This window comes from Aulostomus chinensis, chromosome 4, assembly GCF_037954235.1.
Source record: "Aulostomus chinensis isolate RoL2024-O1b breed Wild chromosome 4, RoL_Achi_v1.0, whole genome shotgun sequence".
NCBI lineage: Eukaryota > Metazoa > Chordata > Actinopteri > Syngnathiformes > Aulostomidae > Aulostomus > Aulostomus chinensis.
The window spans coordinates 14,087,960-14,105,723 of NC_141323.1; the positions used below are offsets into that span (position 1 = coordinate 14,087,960).

General features: G+C 46.7%; 1 protein-coding gene and 1 long non-coding RNA gene across 8 annotated transcripts in view; one reads left to right on the forward strand and one right to left on the reverse strand.

Moving 5' to 3' along the window:
• Positions 1–17,764, forward strand: part of anks1b (ankyrin repeat and sterile alpha motif domain containing 1B) — a 216,610-nt gene that overhangs the window by 197,121 nt on the left and 1,725 nt on the right. For 3 of the 5 annotated variants that reach the window (XM_086201951.1, XM_086201954.1, XM_086201955.1), the window contains 7 exons: positions 873–1,076; positions 3,437–3,562; positions 7,129–7,200; positions 8,871–8,957; positions 10,789–10,926; positions 11,011–11,178; positions 16,939–17,030. In XM_086201951.1, the coding sequence (XP_086058077.1) occupies positions 873–1,076; positions 3,437–3,562; positions 7,129–7,200; positions 8,871–8,957; positions 10,789–10,926; positions 11,011–11,178; positions 16,939–17,030 (887 nt within the window). Of the gene's footprint in view, positions 1–872; positions 1,077–3,436; positions 3,563–7,128; positions 7,201–8,870; positions 8,958–10,788; positions 10,927–11,010; positions 11,179–14,712; positions 14,836–16,938; positions 17,031–17,764 lie in introns of all 5 variants that reach the window. The other 2 variants (XM_086201956.1, XM_086201952.1) reach the window with 2 other exon arrangements.
• LOC147262786 (uncharacterized) overlaps positions 1–17,764 on the reverse strand; it is a 50,463-nt gene that overhangs the window by 9,831 nt on the left and 22,868 nt on the right. For 2 of the 3 annotated variants that reach the window (XR_015112480.1, XR_015112479.1), the window contains one exon: positions 9,291–9,468. This is a non-coding gene — a long non-coding RNA (uncharacterized LOC147262786). The remainder of the gene's footprint in view (positions 1–9,290; positions 9,469–17,764) is intronic. The other variant, XR_015112481.1, reaches the window with a different exon arrangement.

A 17,764-nucleotide genomic window follows, 5' to 3' on the forward strand; every position in this document is an offset into this window, starting at 1 on the left:
AGGAAATACCGTTGGTCGCTATTAGCCCGCGGCCCATAATAGCGTCTTTAAATTGCTTGTTTTGTCAAAGCAACAGTCCAAAACACCACAATATGCAGTCTCAGAGGCTTTCACGCTCGCTCCGCAGCCAACCAATTAATAAAGCAGTTATTTCAGCCATAATTTCACACTGTTGAAGTAAAGAGCTGCCAGTGTAAAAACAAGATTACGCCGGACGCCTCAACATGGGGTTAAATGATGTGTTCGATGGCCTTTTACTTTCAGCGGAGGACTTTTACTTCAAACAGACAGCTGAGTGTGATGGGATAAATGAACATGGCCCATAAAAGCCTCTTCAACTGAGAGTCTTCTCACATGTAATTAACTGTGAACAACCCCTCAGGAGAAATAACGGCCTTTCCAGAGTAAAAGACCATTACTCTATTAAAATATATAAAAGTGTTGAGTCTTATGGGAATGTTGATCTCTGCTCAGCTTGAAAAAAGCCTCTTAAACCAACGTCATTTTCCAGTTGAAAGGAGGCCTGTGGTGCTCCTTCAGCTTCCTGGGACGAGGGGACCTTGTCAGGACTCTCAGGTCAGATATCTTGTCGTGCTGCTTTAGCCTGACCGGCCCTGTAGTTTGTTTACGTGCTGAGCAGATGACATCTTTACTTCTACCCGCTGACACCCCATCGGAGCCGCTCCTGCTCCCAGGTTCTGGTTTAGACACTGGTGCGCAGCAGCGTGGCTGCACTGTAGCTGAATAATAAGATGTGACAGTGTGCAGTGAATGCATTTGCCCTACTTATTGTACTTGCAGCAGTGACACAGCACAATTTCAAATGATGAATGAAACCTCTCTTCTCTCCCTCCCCCCTCCGTGTGTCCCAGGAGCCCGGCGGGAACCACACTCCCCCTCAGCTCAGCCCATCAGTTGGCCAGGCAGCGTACACAGCGGGTGTCCCGGGTGGATCGCTGGACGTGCAGCATCTCATCATGCAGGCGGATGCCCGGCGCAGGCAGCGCAGCAATGACAACTACTTCGAGGACGTGCCGCGATCCAAGCTGGAGCGACAGATGGCCCAAGTCAGCATGGTGAGGAAGACAGGAATGAATGAAGGCAGGGGGAAGAAGAGAGGGACAGATGACAGGGTGTCTTATGAATGGTCATAGCAGCAGAGATCCACCAGACTGGCTGAGGACATCCAATAATGTTCTACACAAATGATCCACTCAGAATAGGGACTGCTCAAGTTTCTGTCAGCAGTTCCAGTTCAAAGATGCTGCGTCTGTCAGCAGAGCTCCAACTCAGGACCGCGTTCTCCTGCAGGAGCAAAGCTCAAACCGTTCATTATTAACTTGATAATTAAGTCTTTAGCTCCTCAGATCTAGTTTAGTCAGCTCTGAGAATATCAGGACTTCTTTTTACTCTCATTAGTTCAGAGTAGCAAGAATATAATAAGTTTCCAGTCATGGAAGTGCAATAACCCTAAATGAAGGATGTCAGCCAGTCAGAGGGGGGCTTCTTAGTAGGGCTGCAACTAACGACTATTTTTATAGTCGACTAATCGGATAATTATTAATTTTTTCTTAAATTTAGCATGAAGTTGATTTAATTATGTGGCAAATGATAATAAACTCAAGAAAGATGGGTACAATGAAGAATACATCTTTTATTGGACATAGTGCGGATTCGTACAAAAATTTAATAAAAATGTCCGATCCAAAACCAATCAGGCCCAGTGTTCGGACTGCATGCATTTAATTGAAAATACGGTTGTCAGGCACAGTCTGGCATAACGCTCAAGCTCTGTTTTATAGCGAATATCCGCTTATAGAATGTCCAGTGTGTGTCATAAAAACCGTATTGGCTTGAATGTCACTTGATTCTCACCGAGGCGAGTCAGACTCCGTTTCGTTCAACTGCCCGACGTGCTTGCTCTCTAAATGTTCCCGCATCACCGAGGTGCTGCCATGACACCAAGGTCTGCTTTGCAACCTTTCCAAGTAGTCTTTTTATTCGCCGTATCCAGGCTACAATGCTCCCAAACTTCAGAAGTTTTGGTACGCGTACCTGATGTTGACACCGCCATTCCTGTATGTTACCGCTCAGAGACAGAGACGCTACTGCGCATGAGCGACTCTCGGCGGAGATTATAATCAAGTGAGATGCCTCACTGTGTTGGAAAAACGTGTCTGGCGACCATAGTCGACAATGGAATTCATTGGCGACGTCGACTAATCGTTGCAGCCCTACTTCATAGGCCTGTTATTCCTGAAAAATATATCACGAATCATCAAATCAGTGTTTCCACCTGAGGAAACAGGAGATTTACACCACGAGCTGTGATCTATAGAAGGAGGCAGTATAAAAAAAACACAATTAACGAGGTAAACGCTACACATGTGCATCATATTTACACAAATAATCTCCCAGTTTTCAGAATAAATGTTGGTCTCAGTGTAGAAAAACATGTATTTTCAACTTCCTCGTTGGCAAATGAACAACTTCCACTAAATTTATTTAGACTTCCTCTCCTCAGCTCGTTGTGTTCTCCTCCAAATGATAAATTAGAGCCTCCGATCAACAGAACAATCGCACACACACCAACACACACATCTGAGGAGGCAGCTGTGTTTTGATTGAGTATGATTAGGGTCTTTTTGTGTCGCTGTATGATTCACACAGCCTCTCAACACACACATACTCGCAGTGACGCTCCTTCTGTACACCCCCTTTTCTCTCAAAATAGCACAGAGGTGGCACTAATGAGCCAGCTCTGCTCGCATAGGAACTACAAGTGCTATGGCTGTCGCCCTACTCGACACATTTGTGGCCCCTGAGTGAAGTCCCCCAGCAGGGCGAAAGATTACAGGAAGGATGGGTGTAATATTGTTAAGCCAGTGTGGTTTAGCAAAGATTTGACTTCCCCGCCGCCTGTTTATCCAACATCTTTGCATCGTATTAGCGGATCTCACCTCCACGGTCCCTCGCCAAGTTCCTGATGAGGATTTAACACACAAGCAATCAGATAAACACCCACAGGACTCACACAGCCAGTCTCTGCCACAACAGAAGCATCTGGTTTCGTTTTGAAAAGAAGGAGAGACCATAAAAACAAGCATCCACAGTCATTTGAGAAGTATGCTGATCGGATTTGTTAGAGCTCACAGGGTGACAGAGTGGTCAGCTGCTGCTAAGAGTCTTAAAGTGAGCTGAAATACGGCAAGGTTTTAAAGCCCGGCATAATTCATACATTTTTAATTTCCTCTCGGATGTTCTCTGAAGCGTGTCCTTTGAAGACATGTTCAGTCAGGAAAGCTCTTATATGACACTCCCTCTCTCCGCTCACACACTTATTAGGCCGAGCAGTTGTGCCAACACGGGATACACAAACTTTGATGTCACGTTTGCATCTTGTAACCTCGCGTCTTGTTACCGGTGGTTGTTTCAGGCGGGCGAATGGTGCGAGCCAATCACCTTGCGTCCACCCAACGAGGCCACCTCATCCACTCCGGTGCAGTACTGGCAGCATCACCCCGAGAAGCTCATCTTTCAGTCCTGCGACTACGAAGCCTATGTGAGTGCATTTACGTCTACAGCACAGCTGCGAATTCATTTTTCTACCTGATAGAAATGCTAATTTACTCAATACACCCCCAAACCAAGCAGTTGTTGGGCTCCTTTCACAGAGATGTTTTCAATATTGGTACTCAAACATTGTCACGTTTTAAACTTCTACGAAAAAAGCTCATTTTTTCACATTCTGCAGTTCAGCTGAATGTTTACGAAATTTACGAGGGTAATGGATTAAATGTGTGGTCCATTAAATGTGAGAGAAAATGAAGAGAAAGAAAAAGAACCACCCACTCAAGCTCCTGTTGTCCAAGTGCTTGTTTTATCCAAATAACTAAGGCCGTTGTGTTTAACAGGACTCCGGAATCTAGAAAATGTTCAGAGCTGAGAACCAGGAACTGTTGAATTTGGGGCTTTAAAATGACTCATCAACTCTGGACACCATCCTTATAAACTGAAAGTCAGACGAGGGCTAGTTAACCAGGCTGATTTCTCAGTGTGGGTTATATTCTGTTATTCTCAGCACTTTTGGCGAGTGTAGAAAGTTACGTAAGGGATATTACGTTTCCACGTGACCACCGATACAGCCCTGCACCTCTGATTGGGCTTCAGCGCGGCGGCAGGGCAGCAGTAATTACCTCGTCATGGCAGGTCAGCAATTTGGCGCCCAGGCAAGCTGATGATGTGGCGTTGCCCTGACCACACAGAGGAGGAAATCTCAGAGACCCGGGCTGTGGCGGGGCCAGGAGGAGCTGTACGCTCCTTCGCCTGTCGACAGTTTGTTTTCCCAGTTGAAGCAACACGCCACACCTGTAAGCAGGTGAGCAGACATGCCAGGATAGCCGAGGCTCTGTCGCAGCACAGGGCATAAAGATGTGTTGCTATGACAACTCCAAACATTGTGTCACCGTGTCGAATGTGACTACTTTGATCTTGGTTCTGTAAGTTAGTTCGCCAAAATGAAAGATAAAATGTTGACTTTTTTGAAGAAGATAATTGAACGTCCTTGTGCCGTCTGTCCTGGTGAAAATCAAAGAAGAGCATTGCAGGAAACACAGATTATTAGCATTGTTTTTGTTTTGCCTGTGTTTTTCCCTTGTAAGAAGAAGAAAAGTAAGAACAAAGTGGTGCTTTGTTGGTTCATCGGGAAAAAAAACAAGTGGAAAATGTTCGCTCGGTGCCTCGGTAAGAGGCCGTGTCGAGGGACAAAGGTGGCTGGACGACTCGATGCATCTCACCAGCCGTCCACGCTCATCGAGGAACATGATGGCGTTTGTACAGTCTATGATAGAGTATCCCACGACACCCCCCCCCCCCCACCTTAAAACATCTCCCCCTCTTCATTTTCTCACCTCAGAAGATTGATAACAACAGCGTGCACCATTAAGTTCCTGACAGATGTACGACTACACACCGCCAGCGTGTCTGCACGTATACGCGGAACACGCCGAGGGAGGGCCAACAGGGGAATGTGTGGTGCTTTCATGGAACCTTTTATGACAACATCTCTAACGATCGGTGTCCCTGGACAACTGGCTCCAGAAAGCTCAGAAAGTGAGATAAATGAGCAGGAGCCACTACAGAGGGGGAGGCAGAGCGCTCAGGGTGAATATTGGCAAGCTGAAGGGAGATGGAGAGTGAATAAGAGTAAATTAGACGGATAAGACACTGATGGGAGGAAGAGGAGAGCGTTTGTTTTAATAGAGAGCGCGGCGCGGTTCTAGGCCAGAAGCACAGGATCAGCAGCGCTGCTCTCACCAGCATCGCAGCCTCCAGACAACAAGCCTTTTCTCCACTTTCAGCATCTTCAGTCACGGCCGCTTCACAAACGCGGGTCGAAAATATTACACGAGAAACGCAAAATCCATTTACTGTAAATTCTTACAGACATTCCAACATTTTTACCACCAGCGACATCATGAAGAACTGATGTTATCTTAACATCGACTGCGTGTCTTTCATATTAATCTGGAAGCACCTAACGTTCAACCATGCCGACAAGCTGCTTTAAGTTAAAAGTGTTTGTGGAGTTTGAGGACGAGCAGCTGAATCTGCCCTGGAAACGTTTCACCTCTCAGCAGATGTTGCAGTTCTAAAACAACTGAACTAGCATGACAGTTCGGTGCTCAACCTGGAGGTTTTTTTTGGTCCGTTTTTTTAAATGCCAATCTCCAGAAAACATTAGCTCAAGCTAGCTAACCGACCTCAACATCTCTCTCTTCCACTTTCAACTTCTTCTTTTTTTTTGTCCGCATCCGCTAACAGCAGCTGCCAGACAGGATATGGTGGGCTGCAGCCGGACCTCTGCACAGCTGTAATGCAATTTCTAGGTTAATGCAAGACACAACAGCAGTTTAACATCATTAGCTGGAGTCAAGACAATGTATAAACAGCCTCAGACGACCTCCCTGGTATCCGTCAAGGACCAGACGTCAGCAAATACGACTGAGTCCCAGGCTGCGCCGCGTGAAAAGCGGCTCATCACACAAAGCCAAAGGTTGTTTTTCCTCCTTAATCAAATGTATTGGTAATTAAATGAAAGATAAATCCTATGAGGTAGACATACAGGTTTTGGGAGTCGTTAAAATAGATGAGATGAAACTCCCTGTAAATAATTCTCTCCTAATGCACTAAAAGCCTTGTTAGGGGGCCACTTTAGGGAATAAGGGCCCTTCCTCCTGTGGGAAGGGTACTGTGAGGTGGGGAATGTCACGTCCATTAAGTGGCCTAATGTCAGCATAAACATTGTTCTTGTAAAACCATGTCCCCATTAGTAGCTTCCTTATTAAATCGGATCCTACTGGTGCAGAACGTCAGACCACAAAGTCGCACCCAGAGCGAGTGAACTGAGACACTCAAGCATTTCTGTCCCTCCAGGGGCCTCTGGGGGGGGCTGACATAATCACTCTGGTCTCTGTGTTTAATGATTCACCACACACTGGAGCCACAGCTTCCAGAAATGACGAGCCAAACTAAATGATCATTTTATATTCTTGATAATTAACAGGGGTGATGCATTTTTGTAGGCCAGCCAGTTAGTTAGCATGGCCATGGATTCCCTTGAAAGAAGCTCTGTGGTGACCAGGTTAATGACGTCATGAGATCTAGTGTCAGTGATCTAGGGTCCACGTTAACTAGTGCCGGTCTCCGTCGGCGAAGGCACGTCGCCGCTAGGAGCAACGACAAAGCAGCTGTCACCAGTCAGGACCTGACGCTGCAGGAGACGTCTCCGCTAGTCCATCAGTCTCCCTCTGCATCACAGTAACGAGCAGACTTGACAGCTGACGGGTGGCGACACTGCTGCTGCCGCCGCCGCCACCGCCAGCGTCTCTCCAGCTCGATTTATCTGCAGGAGGTAGTTGGGACTCCTGTGCGTCTGAGGCCTCGCCAGGTTTTTAACTTTGAATATTCATCTTTACAGCTTTACTATCAACCAGTTCAGCAAAGCCATCACACCACACACTTCCTGGTTCAAGGTTTTCTGGACAGGTTTCTGGGCCTGAGCTGGAGTTGCAGTGCCGGGTGGAGATGTGGAGTGACTGACTAAGTGTGTGTTTGTGTGTTCACTAGTACCTGGGCTCCATGCTGGTGAAAGAGCTGAGAGGAACCGAGTCCACACAAGATGCTTGCGCCAAGATGAGGGTAAAGCACCATCTCGCACTCGATTAAAAACCACACCTGAAAGACTCACACTTTATTTGTTGTCCATAAACTTTAGCAGCCTCTATTAATATTAATATTAATATTGATATCAATATTTATTGCCTGGATCTGGGAAGACTGGAGCACGGGGCCCTTGAGTGGCCGTTATTTTGAGGCCACCAGATATAATTGGTTTCTTCAATGTGGTTATTTTAGAGGCTTTGATCCTTGTGTGTTCCAGCTGTAAGTTATTTAAATTGAGCAAATGTGTTCTATCTCTTCGCCTCGTTCACATGTTTTTTTCATTATTAATCCCATTTCCCTCTCTCACTTAAAAACATACAGATATTGTTGGAGTGCTGTGGACATGAAAATACTGTAAAACGTTGTAAATCTTGTAAAGTACTTTAAAAATAAAGTACTTTTAAAAAAGAACAAACTGGCCACTGAAGGGTTTCAGGACTGTTGCTTTGATAAAAGGGACTCCCAAGGAAGTTGAGGAAATAAAACTCACATTGTGATAGAAAGTAAGTGTCTTTTAATCAAGCTGGGTCAGAATGGAACCGCTTGAGTCCAATTCCACTGAAATAAAGACCCCCAGATCCTTTTAAAACAAGCCGACCCCCTAATGGTGGATCATCACTTGATATGAGAGGCTGGACGCTGACAGCGACCTTTAAAGGAACACGCTTGACCCTAAAACAGCCCGTGAGTGCTGTCAGACTCCCAGCAGAACCTTTCATGATGGAGCCTGTTGAGGAATTAATCCCGAATATTCTCGCTGGGTGGCCTACAAACCCAGCTTTCACCTCCAATCACCTGATGTCCCTCCTGTCCGCCGTTATCAGACTGAAGCTATTCATGTCTTTTGTTCCCCCCCCCCCCCCACCACACACACTCCTCTCCAGCCTCTCACTTCATACCCGTCATTCTCATCTCATGCTGCTGCAGTGTGAAGACCCCCCCTTGTTTATGTTGCATCATCAGAGAACATCTTCATTTCTATTTATTCCTCGGTGGCTTATAATCAGTCACAAATCATATCAATCTGCCTTGTGTTGTTGTGAGTGCATCTGCCCTGAACCCCGGATGCTTAACACCCCCCACCCCCACTACCTAACTGGGTATCTCCCAGTGACACCAGTCTCAGCTCTGCAGCAGGGCAGGACTGAACGCTCCGAGCACGGAGGAAGGAGCAGAGATGGAAATGATAGCGGTCTCTAGTTTACTGAATACATTAAATCCTTTGGCAGGGGAAGGGAGTCTAGAAGCGAGATGCTAATGTTGCCGTAAATCACATGATCCTCCTCAGCACCTCGCTGGATAGTGACACGTAACGTGCCAGCGTGATCATAAAAGGAAAGCAGGTGGATGAATGCTAATGGGCTTGTTGGGTTTTTCGTTGCAGTCGATGGAGCTCAGGAATGTAATCGAGAAGCGCCTGTTTTTCAAGAGGCGCCTCACGTGGCCGGACCTCTGCAGGCCATCGTCCTCCTGTATTTGTCTTTATCATGTCTGCAGGATTACACAAAGCAAGGCAGATTGATGAGCTAATCCAGGGACACGTTGGAGTTTTTGTCTTTTCTTTCACGCACAGTTCAATAACAGTCGAGTCATTGCTGCCTCTCTCCTCTTCCTCCTTCTACCTCTCATGTTTTGTGCGCTCCAAGAAGTCGACAGAACAGATGAAGAAAGTGCCGACCATCATTCTCTCCGTGTCTTACAAAGGAGTCAAGTTCATCGATGCCACAAATAAGGTAACGGCACGCCGCTCACTTCCTGTGACGTCTGCTGTAAATAACACGCGAAAGGTCTGGCGTTTGAACCTGAGTGACATTCAGAGGCGTCGCCCTGCTTCTGGACACCAAGAAAATCTAAACAAGGATGGAAACTGTCAGCCGCTCTTAGATGTTTGTTCCTTCCAACCTCTATTAAGGAGAATTTGACGTCTCTTTATCTGTGCGTCATCTGGAGTGACAGTTGAGTGACGCGCAGCCAGCGTGGTGCCAGCACGTCCCACTCTAAGACGGGAAAAGCGATTTCTGTCATTGTGACGATGTTATGTGAAGACACGGTAAAGCAACTCTCACCTGCGCTGAAGTACAACTCAGAAGGAGCCGGCTGCTGTTGTTGTTTCTGCTTCAACACCCAGAAGAAGGAGTGAAGTTCAGATTCCATCTCTGGCTGTTCTGGTCAGTCGTCTTATTATTAAATGGCGAACATCACCTCACAGTGACGGCATGCTAAGGTTGGCCATCTGTGTTGAAGCTGAAGATGAACTGAGATGAACACGAACATCGTTAGTAAAGCACGAGGACATTTAAGAAAACTAGAAATGCAACATCTTTGTTTCTGCTCCCATTCAGCACGAGTTCAGGTTAAAGATCAAAGACTTGTCATACACACATACACACTCACACACACACACTCACACAGTATTTGAGAGTAAGCAGTGGTTCGTAACTGTCACAGTCGGGACACGGATGTGTGACTGTCTGGTCCAGGGATGGTCATTAGAGCGACGGCTTATTTCAGGTGTCGCGGCAGGTGGGCGAAAGTCTCCCTGAGTCTCAAACAGCGTGTTTGATATTTCATGCTTTGGCGAGGAAACACAGATGCTAAACGTCCTGCACAGCGAGGGTTTCGCTACGGCGGTGACCTCTGATGTCACGACTCGTTGGAGATCATTGGCGGAAACAAACCGTAAAGCAACCTGTCGGGATGTTCTTGACGCTGCGCGAGTAAACGTTTGTGAGAATCCAAGTGATGTTGTTGAACCTTTTCCAGCTGGACTACGTTCCTCCTCTCACTTCCTGTATCTCTGTCTCTGAGAGGCTGTTGTCACACTCAGCCTGCTAGTTTCAACATGCAGCTGCGGAGTGGAAACCGTCCCGTAACGACCCAGAAACCGGCTCCAGCTGGCTTGATGACGACGGCAAATTTACTTCAGCGATCAAAACACTTATTTCAGCTTGGAGCGTGTTTGTTTGGACACATTTGCCACCGTGTCTCTTTTTAAGTTCCACAGATGTTCCCCCTCATAGGCTGGAACGTTGGCATCATCAACACCCTACTAGACGGATGTAGCTGTGACCCAGACGCACTCCTCTAACATTAGCATTCTCATTATATCCCTGTGTACGTATGGCTGAAGACTACAGAAAGCAGGTCATTCAGCTCAGCGTCAAGAAAACGTTCCCACATTTTGTGCAAAGCAGCCTCATGTTTTCCGAATGTTCTCCTTCTCTCACTTAAACTTTCTGGAGGTCTTTGATGTTCTCCAGTTCACAGCACTCAGATGTGCTTTAATTACCACAACACAAAGTCTGAGTGTTCTCCAGTGACATTACCAGAGGACAAATTCCAAATCAGTGACTCCAGAAAACTCCACACAACTAGAATAGAGCTGCAGTGATTACAGCTTTGGTATGCATGAAATGAGATGAATAATAAATCAGATTTGTTTTTGCACAAAGTGGCTCACTGGAGATAATCAACAGTTTCGACTGAAATAAGCATCTCAGCACCTCCTTTATCTTTCTGCTTCTGTTTTTCTGCCTTTGTTTCTTTTCTCCTCGTCTTCTGCAGAACATCATCGCCGAGCACGAGATTCGGAACATCTCGTGCGCAGCTCAGGATCCCGAGGATCTGTCTACATTTGCCTACATCACCAAAGACCTCAAGTCCAGTCACCACTATTGCCATGTCTTCACTGCTTTTGATGTGGTCAGTGCTGCGACTTAGCACAATTCCTGTATTATCACTCTACGTGCTAATGCCTCTCTCTTCCTTTCCCTGCCCTCTTGTCAGAACTTGGCATACGAGATCATTCTGACGCTGGGCCAGGCCTTCGAGGTGGCCTACCAGCTGGCCCTGCAAGCCAGGAAGAGCGGCCATGGATCGTCCACACTGCCTGAGAGCTTTGACAGCAAGCCCAGCAAACCTGTTCCTAAACCTCGTGTCAACATCCGCAAATCTGTAAGCTCCCTCTCTGCACAACTTTTTGAAGGAATACCATCTTAAACTGACTGACATCAGATGATCTGGATTAGAGGAGTTCAAAAGGAACCGTGGTGCTTCAAGTGTCTCCCCCGTGGAACACGCGATAACATTCTCATGAGCTCAATCTTCAACTACAATTATGTGTTGAAAATGTTCTTCTCATAACTGACAGGCTGTACAGGATTATTTAGTAGAGAAAGAGCAGTTTAAGATGGGCTTTAATTTCAACTCCATTTCAACAGAAATTTGCCTCTAATCAAAATCTTACCTCCATGCCATTAACTTTCTGTCCCATTTACACTGGAATCCATCCATCACTTCCACCCCCTCCTGCTGCGATGCGTCCCAGTCTCTCATCCCTCTTTCATTTACATTTTTCTAACTTTAGCTTATTGGTATTAGCCTGGAATGTGTGTGTGTGTGTTGTGTTTGTGTGTTTTGTTTGAGACTCTTGGCCCAGCAGAGGTTGTGGCAGAGGTGTAGGTGGATATTTGATCCGTTAAGCGTCCGTTCGGTCTCACCGTTCCAGCGCTCACTTACACACTGGGCTGATTGATGAGGTCTGTTTGCACTAGGCTCCGGGGAGGCTTGCTTGGCTCACCCCACTGAGAGAGAGAGAGAGAGAGTGTGTGTGTGTGTGTGTGTGTGAGAGAGAGAGAGAGAAGATAAAGACTTCTCATGTGGAACACTCCTACATGCTGCAGCCATGTATGAAGATACTCATCAAAAATGCTGCCGTGTTACGGATTTTTGCGAGTTCATAATTGCTTGAGCGGCACCTTTAGCATGAGAGTCTTTATCCATGCTACGTGTAGCGCCCTCTGCTGCGTGGAGGCTGGCAGTCATATCAGAGTTTCCTGCATGGCTCTTTAAACATAGAAAATTCCACTCATCAGTGGAAGAGGCCGGACTAGTCCGACCCTCCAAAGCTTCTATACATCGTCTCTAAATGACCTGACTGCTAATCCAACGGCTCTCATTTCTACATGTCTTCTCAAAACCCAGATACATGAATGTCACACTCTGAAAGTCAGGGACAGCAAATAATATTTGTAGACAACAGAAGTGAAACCCACCCTCTACGAGGAACAATGTGTTGTGTGTTGGATGCAGCGTTTCAGGTCTCTTCAGCCCTCTAGCTTAGGTGAACACGGGGGCCTCGGCTGAAGTTGAGACACCTGGGCCGTACCAGACTTATGAAGCCTGAACACCCATCACCCAAATCACCCTTCAGGGGTCCCATTCATCACACCGTTTTCTTTCTGCCTGTTTAAACCGCCTTCATACTCCAGTCACTGGAGCACATTCATGAAATGCTCTTGTACACAAGTTTCATCTTACACAGCAGACAGAAGTCCAGCACTGCTCTTTTCCCCTGACATCCATCGAGCCTTTTTAACTTTGAAAGATGTCGCAAACTTGGGTAATTATTGTTCCAAGTGCTGTTTATAGTGCATAGGGGGATTTAATGAATGAGGTCCTTTGTTGTTGTTGAAGTGTTTAAGACCTACAGGACACAACAAAAAAAGTATTAAGTTGAAGGTATCAAATTCCGTAGCAACGGCTGCTTAAAAAGTCTTATTTATAATGCTGGTAGGTCTTGGGCTGGATGGTGGGTCTGGGTCTCCACGGACCACCTGCCCACAGCAAGGTAACAGGATTACAGGCGTCCACGCAACAGTGCTAATGATGCTAAACTGAGGGCGGATGGCCTGAAGGGTTCAGAGAGGAGACAAAGTCTTCTCTTACTTTGACAGACGCTAGAATCTGGATAGTCGTGTATTTGCTTTGTGGACACAGCGGCCATCACTCAAGATGAAGTACAAGAGCTGACTTTTAGTTTGGTGATTGGCAGGAGTTTCTAGATTGAATGAACTGATGAAGTGGATGAAGGGGGCGGGGGTTTGCAATGGACTTCCAAGAGATCAAACGAAACTTGCGCGAGAAGAAGCTAATGGTTTAACAGCAAAAGCTAACGGATTTCCAGTAAATGGAGCACTCAAAATTAGCCTCCTCCTCATAGCTTGCCCCCTTAGCCTGCTAGCTAGTTAGCATCTGTAAAGACTACAGTTCCTTGCATATAACAGCAGGGGGCATGATCCTTACGTTACACATTACCGGACACCAGTCAGAATCACATAGTCATGTGATATTAGACGCTTGCGTCCCACACATCATCATGTCTGTGTGTATACAGTATATTGTCTATGTGTGTGTGTGTGTGTGTGTGTGGTCTTTCTTTAGACTGTCAGAGAAACTATTTCTAAACCCTCCAACCTCCTGCTCACCCCTCACAGAGCGTTAACTTAGTGCCCGCATTCCTCGTCTGTCACCACACATCACTGAGTACGTGTGTGAAGAGCGACTGTGGCGCCCGTATCAGTGCGTCACCACCAGATTTGGATCCACCAACATTCTGAGGGTGATAGTGGGACGGTGGTGCCAGAGGAGACCTGGTGGGTTAAGAGGAACGGTCTCACCCTCTAAAGTTAGAGGAGTGTGCTGCAGTGTGTGTTCTCCTCTCTCGTGTGTGTGTGTGTGTGTGTGTAGTCCTGTGTTTACAGAGATGATGGACGATGGGATGTGTGCACCCAATCTGCTGACTCAACTACTGTTACATTAACTATTAATTGACCTTTTCCTCTTGTGTGTGTGTTGTAGTTAATGGCTTGCGGTGTGCAGCAGGGCAAAGACACCGCAGGATTCACTTAATATTCCTGCTGCCACCTGCCAGCCGTAATCTCCATCCTGCAGCACCTCTCAAACCAGAGCGTTGCTTTGTTTCTCTGCCCACAAGACAGATCACATATCTGCTCCTCCCCGCCCTCGCATTATCATTTTTATGTTGTCTTGTGTGAGCACATGTGCTTCTACATCTTTCTGAGCATCCACTTAACCCTTACTGGAGTGTGACGCTGCTGTCAGCAATGGCAAGTTATTATAGGATTGCAGTACTCTAACCATGTATGATTGAGTTTTATAATCTTATTTTTCTCAAGAAAAGTGTAAACGCCTGCTGGTGGTGTGTAAATAGCTCATTTTCAAGCTGCTGCCTGGTTTTTTACAGTTCTTGCAGGCAGTTTTTATACTTAAATGTGTGTTTTTTAGCGGGAACAAGTGAAATGTGTCTCGCAGCTATCTCATGTCATTGGCAGGAACATTTTGAGGGAATATATTCTGGCTTTGCTCCTGCAGCAGACTGATGCTTTGTGCAGCTGCCACGCTCATCTAGCTCAGAGTGTTGTTGCCATGCAGGAGTTGCTATATAAATGTGCCGTAACATGACCCGCTCATGCTTGTTGTATTGCAGCAATGTTGTGCAGCGATGTCCTACACTGTTGCCAGGGCAATGACTTTGGTTGCCATGGTTTTGCTGTGGGTTTTTTTTTTTTTTTTTTTTTGGCGTGTTGTTGTCTTTCCTTGTTGCCATGCAGCCCTGCCTCTTGTTCGTTGGTGCTGCTGCTGATGAGCAGGCACAGTTTGACCTGTGTATGACCTCTGCCCCTGTAGGTCATCATGCCCCCTTCAAGCCGCTGGTCACTGGGTCACATTTACACCCCTCACCGGCCTCCTCTCCACCCTCCTCTTCCTCCCTCCCGACTCTTCCATCTTCCTCACAAAGCTCAGTCACAGGTCCTCCACACTTTTTCCTTCCCTTCTCATTTGTTTTCACATGATTTTTCTTTGAATCGAGGAGAACGCACCATCTGTAAGTGCTTCCATCTTGTTGCTTTTATTCAAGTGCATCTGTGTGTTCTGTTGTGTCCCAGCCCGCCTCAGTTTCTACCTCTTTCTCTCTCTCCCTCTATCAACAGTTGGTAATAAAGGTAGATGTGGCACTGCAACAAGTAATGTGAAACCTTTTACAGTTCCGTTTAGTGACACAGATTTGACGTCTCCGCTGAGTCCATCATACCAGGTTGGGCATCCGCTGCCCCCGTTAAGGAGCAATCCACATTTTGGGAAATACACTTGTTTGCCATCCTCCCCAGAGCTAGACAAGAAAATAGACACCCCTCTATCATCTGTGGGAAGCTGAGACCAACAGAAACTTGCTGACCTGCTAGTTAGCTTAGCATAACAAATGGTGGTGAATGGGCAAGTTAGAATACCTCCATTTAGCAACTCAGCTTCCAAACCTTGCAGTTCCTCCTTCTCTGTTCCATCCTCTGTTACGAAGTCAGCCACGATCAAGAAAGTCACACGTTTAGATGTCAGCAAACATTCAGTTTGCTGAAGTTTTGAGGTGTTGAAGGAAATCACTGCGCTCAGCAAGGGAAGCAGGTCCAGCTATCTGTCTGCCTCTAAAGTGAATTCATACATTTGATGGCAAATGTTAAACACAAACCTAGATAATGAAGCCAAAGACCCTTAGGAGGAAAAGTGTATTTTATGGAGGCATGCTAACCTACCATTCCTTGTGCAAAGCTAACTAGCGGCCCGCTAGTGTCTGAGGGTCTCGGCTGCCCATAGAGGGTGGGAGGGTGTCTATCCTCTTGTTTGTCTCTGGGGAGGATGAGCAATAAGTGTGTTTCCTAAAAAGGGAGGCAGGGCAAATAAGCCTGGGGTCTTAGCTGCTCGGACCCTCATCACTCCTGCAGGACCACCAAAAGAAGACGGTGTAACTCAATACATGCCTCAGGTCAACAGACTTCCATTCACTCTCCCTTTTTTATTCAACATTTGCTGGGATCACTGCGATTGAAAGCAGACCAAAGCCTGCATGTCCCATATTTCCTGCAGGAAATTGGTCAAGCTGCTGATATCAAACCTATTATGAGGACGGCCTCAGCGACTTCATGTGTGGTTGATGAATTTGATCCTGCTGCTGCTCCGGACTCTTCACTAAGTACAATGGTGTCGGGGTGCTGTGAGATCAAAAATGTGTTTGTCCTTAATCCTGTAACCCCATAACAAGATTGTAAAGTCTGTCTGTGGTTGTCAGACTGTGTGAGAGAGGAGAGAGGAGTGGATTAGTGTTGTAGCTCCACCGCGGCTGCTGCAGCTGGCTGTGCTGGGCCCAGATAAGAGGAACATGACTTTTTTTAGCAAATAGCTTTACTCAGAGGCTGGTGATAGGTTGTTAATATAGATGTGTATTATTGGAATGTCAAAATCAGATTGCAAAGACATTTAATCCACTCTTTAAAAACCCATCTGACAGTAAACCAATAGAGTAGAGGAGAAGGACCCTCGGCAACAAAACCCAGACACTTGATTGGTTGATGGGGGGGTTATTTTTGAAAGCGAAGTAGTTTCAGCTTTGGAGCCACAACAGAACAGAAGCTGCATTGCTGCAAATAAAGAATATCACTGCGATGGGACTGGAGCAGCCAGAGCTTTTATTTCCAAGTCTATGAACTGACAGGGGGAATTAAAAAAGAAAAATTTCTTCATCTTGTTTGACTACGAGCCTCATTCTTCATCCATCACCAGTTATTTCCTGGTACCTTCGTTAGTGAGCGCTGGCGTGCTTCTCCGCAGCCGTCTCATTCATCCCACTTTATCACTCTGGTTTTCACTGGCTGATCCATGAAATTGTATCAGAGCTGCAAAGTGGTTATTTTCCAAACCAGGAGGCAGCAGCTCACACTCAGAGTGCATCATGTTGACGAACTGTTAGTTTTTCCAAACCAGCACCATCATGATGCAAAATCTATTTAACGCCCTGTAGAAGGATCGCAGGCCACTGAAAATCTTCTCTTCCTAATTTCTCTCTTTTCTTTCCTCTGTCAGATGGAGCAGCCGTCCATGGACCAGAAGGGCCACGCCAACGTGCCGTGGATTGTGGAGCCGGGTCAGGAGGCCAAGAGAGGAGTCAACACCAAGTACGAGACCACTATTTTCTAACATACACCCGCCTTGTCCACTCCTGTGTGTGTGTGCCTTTCAGAGGTTGCCCTGTAACGGGGCCCCGCCCCGGAGTTGGGCACAAGCGACGCACGCCGCTGCGTCACCTCACCGGCTGAAAACTTAAAAAAAGCAAAACATCCTGCCCCGCCCCCGTTAGCCGAGCCTGTCCTCTGCATGATGACGTGTGGCGCTGCACTGTCTCTCTTCTGTCTCTTTTTGTTTCTGCTTTCTCCCTCTTTGGCCCGGTAACATCATCCTGCCTGCAGGGCTGACGCATGACCTTTGACCCCCCCCAGGGCTGTGGTGCACTTCTCTGGCTCCACCAGTATAGGGAATGGTCAGCTCAGTTTTACCACTTCCTGTTTGTGGGTCGCTCAGCAGTCAATCCTGTCGGTTGTTCTGCTTCCAGCTTCTTGGTTTTTTGTTTTTGTTTTTGTTTTTTCTCCTCCTCCTTCTTGGTGGGCGTAACCGTCTGGCTTGGTCTCTCTCCTCCTGCCTCCAACTCTCACGCTCCTCCTCGTTTCAGCCCCTCCCGTCCAATCACCCCTGACAACTTGAATGAGATTTGAAACAAGAGATACTGCTAACAGTGTTCTAGCTGTCTGTTGAGCCCAGCATGGGAGCAGACGATGACGAGGGCTGCTGTTGTCGAAACGTGACAACTGGAGGAAAATTTGCTCTTTCGAATGATTTTTTTTAATCAAAGAGA